The sequence below is a fragment of the Lottia gigantea genome, assembly GCF_000327385.1.
Source record: "Lottia gigantea unplaced genomic scaffold LOTGIsca_33, whole genome shotgun sequence".
In the NCBI taxonomy this organism is placed as follows: domain Eukaryota; kingdom Metazoa; phylum Mollusca; class Gastropoda; family Lottiidae; genus Lottia; species Lottia gigantea.
The window spans coordinates 1467529-1475258 of record NW_008709110.1 but is presented as its reverse complement, the minus strand read 5'-3'; the positions used below and the strand labels follow the sequence as shown (position 1 = coordinate 1475258).

Sequence of the window (7730 nt, the reverse complement as noted above, 5' to 3'; positions counted from 1 at the left end):
TGATAGCCATTATCATTCCATCTATATTTTTATAAATTTCATATATTTTTACTTATTTTTATATATTTATACCCTTTCATAAATTTCATCTATATATTTCAAAATTCAATTGTACATATACATCGTCTATACACTCATTCATACATAGAGATTATATTTACAAACAGAGTTTATTTATATATAGATATTATTTACATAGAATTTATTTATACTCCACATTTATATATACACATAATTTATATTTACATTAATATTATATATTTACAATTTATTTATATTTAATCTATCATGATTAGATAGATTTATGCATTTATAACAACAAGTATAATAATAATAGAAATAAATGCATACAAATTTGGTTACACAATGAAGATCACTCACATATACCTTTGTTAGATTTTTAATTATTTTTATTTTTCGACTAAAGGTATATGTGAGTGGTGGATATACTAATTTATATGTACCATAGTATATCCACCTATCACTTGATCTGAGTGTGGGTGGGTCTGAGGGAATAAAAAAAAAAAAAAAAAAAAAAAAAAAAAAAAATGTTACATTGTACAAAACACATACCGTTACATACCTATATGGATGTGTGACCTATATCAAAATATTACACAGACTATAAGCAGGTTGGTTGGCAGATGACAAGTTAACGTTCGCTTCCAGCGGATGCTGATATCGCAAACTAGGTAGTTGGTAGACTATATGCGAGTCTTATTGCAATTTATACCATACTATCTCACACTAGTCCACATTCGTAATATCAAACACCAAGTTGCTGTCTCCCTTACTTTTTGAACTCCTCGCAAATTGTACGTAAACTCTGAGTAATATACTCATATAGGCATATATATTTCGATGGGCCTCCGTTAATGAATAATGACAAGTGAGATAGTATGGTATGAATTTCAAAAAGTTCCTATGACGGCTAAGCCTTTTAATTTGCTGTTTTAACTTTGGTGAGATTTAGCTTCCATAAAACAAAATATGCCTTATATGGGCCACAGTACAAAGACTAAGAGAGTTAGACATATAGGTGTTTGCGAAATTAAAAGAATTCTTATGTGTATTTGTCATAAAAATTATTTTTTTTTAAATATTTAAGTTAGAAATAATTCAGATGTTCAGATTTCATATCGGGTCGATTTGCCGCGAATGAAACGATTCGACCCTAATCTGTATGCTAGTTGAATGTGTAGACTATGTTCAGCCCCGTAACGAGCTCCACTACATAATATTAGACGTTTTATTAATTTCTTATTCAGTTGAATTTACAGTTACTGTTACAGTACAGACTACAATTAGTTATTAGGTCGGTATCGGTACTTAAATTACCCCCCTTTTTGACTGCAAAATATAATGTTTGTATCCCTAGTTTAAATGGTTATCATGTGCCTTTTGCATGCTTGATTACACCACTATCGGGTAATTCTAAAGCTTAGTTTCGTTTTCGATTTTACCACTTATTTTTAGGATTTCCGGTAATTGCCAACACAATGTGGCAGACGTTACTCAGTCCACAAATTATCAGTGTCAAGATGATGAACAGCAGTTCACGAACGCCGTTCGTGTATGGTAACAATAGTGCTTTTTCCGAGCAATTTCATCTATTAATCGACCTATTATTATTTGATTGTAGGTGAACTGTAAAAGAAGGTTTTCTCTGACTTTCCAGACACTTTGGCACTTTACCACTTGCTACAATGAGACACCGAAGAAACTCGATAGAGACAGAAACTTGTCACTGATTGGATGAATAGTATTATTAATAAAAGATAACTAGGTGCGTTCCGGTTGGCTCAATTACAATTGTTCGCTGAGTAAATTTTGCCACACTGAACTCTTCAGTTTCACGAAAATCGGTCAAGAAAAAAAAAAGTAAATATTCCAAATTCCACATCAATATTTCGCTTTTTCGTCGTATGTGCAGCTTTTTTCGATTGTATTTTGAAGCTTATTGACGATCACCTGTAGTTCAAATGTGTATTTCATTAAAGGTTAGCACCCACCTAAAAGAGTGTCTTACTATGACTCAGAATCTCGACTGCTTATAAGTTATACTTATTTATAGCTGTGATTTATATATTCAACTCTGATTCAACAACATCTCACTCATTCTGACAGTAGATAATTCAGCGGCAACCCAGTTGAAGCTTCTTTCCATTAGAATGTTAACAGAATTATTGATCATTGGTCTATGAATTGAAATATTACAATTAGCTCCAATATTTGTCAAATTTCTTCTGATGATGATATTGATAGTCTTGTATTAGAACTTACTTTAACAGACAGATTCACCATTTTTGGTAGTAAATTGTACTCAAAACGGGCATTTGTCCCACTAAACTATTCAGTAATTAAAGTTTTCACAGTCTACCTTTCGAATTATACTAGCATTCCTATCCACGTGTATATGATACATGTTTGAAAGTTATTTTAACAAGTCTCTATTTTAAAGTGCACCAACATCATTGGTATTTTTTCTCTTACAGACCTTATCAACAAGATGTACAACTTAGGATATCACAATTCTCAGCATAAGGATAAGCTTGCGAATGATTTATATAAAAAGTGAAATTTTGAAGGGATTATTCGTGTGTTATGTTGTGTGAGTTCTAGTAATTGTGAAAACATTTTACTTGTAAGAAACTTCCTGTTGTCATTGCAATACAAAATTTTTGTATTTTCATTATATAAGTTAATGTTTTCATTTCAGAATGAATTCTAAGTTCAAATGATCAATTGATAAAATGACTGAATGACCAACTTCAAGATGAGCCGTTTTGAGACAAACATGGAACATCCACCTTCTACCGCTAGACTGGCTTATACATCTGATAAACACCCACGACAAACGTTCGAGTCAATTAATTTACTGCGTAAAAACCGAGAATTATGTGATGTTGTGTTAATAGTTGGTGTCAAGAAAATTTTTGCACACCGTGTTATTCTCTCAGCATGTAGTCCCTATTTTCATGCCATGTTTACATGTGAATTGGCAGAAAGTCGTCAAACAGAAGTGCCAATTCGTGATATTGATGAAAATGCTATGGAATTATTAATTGACTTCTGTTACACATCAAATATAACTGTGGAGGAGAGTAATGTACAGACTTTATTACCGGCTGCATGTTTATTACAACTTGTGGAAATACAGGATGTTTGTTGTGAATTTTTACGTCGCCAACTTGATCCTTCAAATTGTTTAGGAATTCGTGCATTTGCTGATACTCATGCTTGCAGAGATTTATTGAGAATTGCTGACAAATTTACGCAAAATAACTTCCAAGATGTAAGTATCTTTCTTCTAAACCTTAAAGAGGCTACTCAACAGGTTGGATGCTCTAATATAATACGGAGAATGGGATCTTTTTTTTGCTCTCCAGATATAAACACACGTTATATCTTGTATTATAGACCGGTCAGTTGATAACAATTATAACAAATATAAGACATGAAATATTTCACAATCAAATATTTAAATATTTAGGTCATGGAATCAGAAGAGTTTTTACTACTTCCTGTCAATCAGTTGGTAGAAATTATATCCAGTGATGAATTAAATGTACGATCAGAAGAACAGGTTTACCAGGCAGTTATGGGATGGGTAAAATATAGTATACAAGAAAGACGACAACATCTTCCAACAGTAAGTTATGCTCTGTCATTTACCGGAGGGGGGGGGCCAGGGGGGGGGCCTTTTGTGCTACAGACTGTGACATTGAAGACCCCTAAAAGTCAAATAACAAAAAAAAGTGTAGACTAGTGCCAGTGATTGCACACTGCAGAAAAATAGGAAGTATAAAACTATTTCATTTCATATACCCATCTATCTAAGTATTGTTTAGATAACTCATCTAATGGAGACTTCACTGACTTCTGTCCATAGCCATTCACTTTAAGTTCAACAGACAGTTACCAATTATCATTTAATTTTAAAAAGAAATTGGGTGTGTGTTGGAGAGAATAGGAATTATTACTACTGTTAGGAATAAAGTGAAGATCTATGCTTTGAATTAAATTTTGCTGCATTGCAGTGGTACCGTACAAATCTTATTTTGATTTTAATTCACATATATTTATAATATTCCATTTTAGGTTTTACAGCATGTTAGACTTCCAAGAATGAGTGCCAAATTTTTAGTAGGAACGGTTGGTTCTGATTTATTAATACGCAGTGATGAAGCTTGTCGAGACCTAGTTGACGAAGCTAAAAACTACCTTTTATTACCACAAGAAAGACCATTAATGCAAGGGCCAAGAACGCGACCAAGAAAACCAATCAAATGTGGAGAAGTACTGTTTGCAGGTTTGTATTTGGGTTGCTTTTCAATTGATTTCTTCAATCGAGGATATATTTGACCTTTATACTCTTAAAGGTATACTACCTCTTAGTATGACCAAAAAATGTATTATTGAAAGATAAGATTTGAAGTACATTTAGAAGTGGATAGTAGATAGAACAAAAAACAGAAGGGGTATATTATGGTATAACTCACTTCTTTAATATTAACGTTATGTGCTTTGTTATTAAAGAAGTGAGTTATACCATGATATACTGTTTTTTGTTATATTATTGAAAGAGTTTGAATTATGAGCAAAAGTTTTATTTGTATCTTCAGATGTCAAGTTTTCCATGTAACCTAGCAAACAAATGTAATATTACATGAGCTCTTTGATCAATGAGTAGTATTGTTTACAATTCATTTTAGTTGGTGGTTGGTGTAGTGGAGATGCTATATCTAGTGTAGAGAAATATGATCCACAAGCTAATGAATGGAGATTAGTAGCACCAATGAGTAAAAGAAGATGTGGTGTTGGTGTGGCTGTATTAAATGATTTATTGTATGCTGTTGGTGGTCATGATGGACAATCTTATTTAAACAGTATTGAAAGGTAACCAATTCATCTTAACATCAATCATTTCAAGAACATCGTTAAGGTCTTATTAATCATGCATTGTTTTTTTATATTATTTGACTTTTCTGGGCCATATTTTCGAAAGTCTGGTGTTGATATTATGAACCAAGTTAATCTGTGGGAGCGTGAGTATATATAAACTTGAAATGACCTTCCAGGTGTCCATTGACAATGTAGCGTGTAGACAGAACATGTTTTCCTTGTTAAAGTATGATTTTTTTTACTTTACAATTAATTTGTCATGTAATATTTTCCCAATAGATATGATCCTCATACTAATCAATGGAGTAGTGATGTAGCCCCCACTAGTTCGTGTCGTACTAGTGTTGGTGTAGCTGTTCTGGGTGATTATTTATATGCTGTAGGTGGACAAGATGGTGTCTCCTGTTTAAATTATGTTGAAAGGTAGTTTTATTAATTTCTTGATAATTTTTTCAACACATCAATCTAAGCAAATTTTCATATTTACCTTGTAGAGTTACTTTTGTAAGAAAAAAATAGTAAATTGTTTGCAGACTGATGATCTGGATGTTTCGCATTTTTCTGAAGTTTACTTCTCCTGCCATCCATGATCTGATCTGTGTTCTGTGAAATTTTGACACCATAGCATAACTTATACTAACCAATCAAAACCAGTTAATATCCAAGAAACTTTTTATTGAACAGAGCATTTGATTGATGGAATGTTAAATGCCCCAGAACAGGAGATACATAGCAAGTATGTAAGATCATGGAATGCAAGTTGAGTCATGTGCAGAAAAAAACAAGATAGGAAACATCCAGATTTGCATTTAAATCAGATTGTTTGTGTTATATTTTTGCATAATAATGGTTCATACAGATAGTACTAAGAACTTATGGAACTTTTACTTAAATAGCTGCAATGAAAATCATTGATCTAAGAAAGTACTGTATTTTTATATGCTGTGGGTTGTAGGTATGATCCACAGACTAATAAATGGAATAAAGTAACTTCAATGAGTACAAGAAGGTTAGGTGTGGGTGTAGCTGTATTAGGAGGATCTCTGTATGCTGTAGGAGGCAGTGATGGTACATGCCCTCTCAATACAGGTTTGTTTTTCATATCTTGAAACTCGCAAGCTGCTTTTGTGGTATCTATTTATTTTATGATGTAATCATTACCAATACCATTCAGTACAAACTTATTGGGTCATGCTTTTCTTTGTAATACATGCACCACAAGAGGTAGAAATAGTGTAGAAAATATAGTATAAATGTCCCTGATATACATACCGTATCCAAGCAACAAAATCACATTTGAATTCCTTCCTCAAGAGGAATCAAATAAACTTCCGACTTTTATAGGCTATGTCTTACTAATATTAGATAAAGTTTTTCAAATTTGCACATTTCTTACCCATAGTACCCAATAGTTTCCAATAAATTGATACATTTGTCTCATAAATAAAGGGTTGAGGATTAAATGGACACAAATTAGAAAGATAGCTGTGTTCAAGAAGGGTGTTGATTCAATGTTAGTCTAGAATATGTTTTAAATTAATATTAAATAAAAGACAGCTGAAACATTCTAGCAATTGATTAATTCTGTACTTTTTTTTGTCCAAAAGTTGAGAGGTATGATCCCAGGAATAATAGATGGAATGCTGTAGCCTCAATGGGTACAAGAAGAAAACATTTAGGGGTAGCAGTATTTAATAATATGATCTATGCTGTTGGAGGTAGAGATGATACAACTGAATTATCCAGTGCTGAGAGATATAATCCTCAAACTAATATGTGGCAACCTGTAGTAGCCATGACTTCTCGTAGAAGTGGGGTAAGATATATATATTAACAGTATCCCAAGGAAAATTTGTGTTGCAGCCTCTATTTGCTTGATTCTAATTGATACAATTCAAAATAATGGCAACTTTAAATATGGCATAGGTACTATGATGTTTTATAGAAGCTTGATAAATCAGAAGCTTATACCCATTTTACACCTATAACATTGTGAGCGTCTGGATCATGATATGGTATTTATAAATGTAATAGGTACAAGCGTGTCTGGCTTAGCAGACAAGGTTGGCATTTTCTGGACCAAGTTTAAAGGGATATTAGTTGAAAATAATTAGTTTTAAGCAAAACTACATATGAAACTGTGTATGGTTCTTACATGGATATAACACACACAAGATCAAAAATAGTTGTGAACTACGTTTGTGTGTGTTATTTGCATGTAAGAACCATATGTAGTTTCGTACGAGCTCCATTCCACTTTTAATACCTTCACTACCCTACCTATCTTTGATTGATCAATGTAAAAATATACCCTGATTTTAATTTATATTAATAGGTTGGCTTAGCTGTAGTCAACGGTCAGTTAATGGCTATAGGTGGCTTTGATGGTACTACATATCTAAAAACAGTGGAGGTTTATGATCCTGAAACTAATTGCTGGAGGATTGTAGGAGGAATGAACTATAGACGCTTAGGAGGTGGTGTTGGTGTGGTTAAAATGCCGTCAAACGATTCTCATATTTGGTGAAAAAGATCTGATTTTAACTGTGGTGTAAATTATTGTCTAATACATTCTATCACATAATGTTACATTTATAACATAAAGACATTTCCTATAGATCTAAGATGTTTATTGGTTCATATAAAATATACTAGATGAGAATTTCAAACAATTATTGTGTATATGAGATTGAAAGACAGATTGAAAATGATCCTATTTTTATATTTTTTCTAATTATAATCTATAGCTGAAGGGATGTTTTACTAAGATAATTATACATCTAAATCATTGATTATTAGCCTACCCATTATGTAAGGGCAAGAGT

At 32.4% G+C, this 7730-nt stretch overlaps 1 protein-coding gene across 1 annotated transcript; it reads left to right on the top strand.

Moving 5' to 3' along the window:
* Positions 1-2797: 2797 nt before the first annotated feature.
* On the top strand, positions 2798-7432 carry LOTGIDRAFT_162307 (hypothetical protein; the record flags this gene model as incomplete). Its single annotated transcript, XM_009058269.1, has 8 exons — positions 2798-3295; positions 3494-3652; positions 4102-4312; positions 4716-4899; positions 5185-5328; positions 5861-5994; positions 6513-6721; positions 7241-7432. 8 exons carry the CDS (start codon positions 2798-2800, stop codon positions 7430-7432), a joined length of 1731 nt encoding a protein of 576 aa, XP_009056517.1.
* Between the last annotated feature and the right edge of the window lie 298 nt (positions 7433-7730).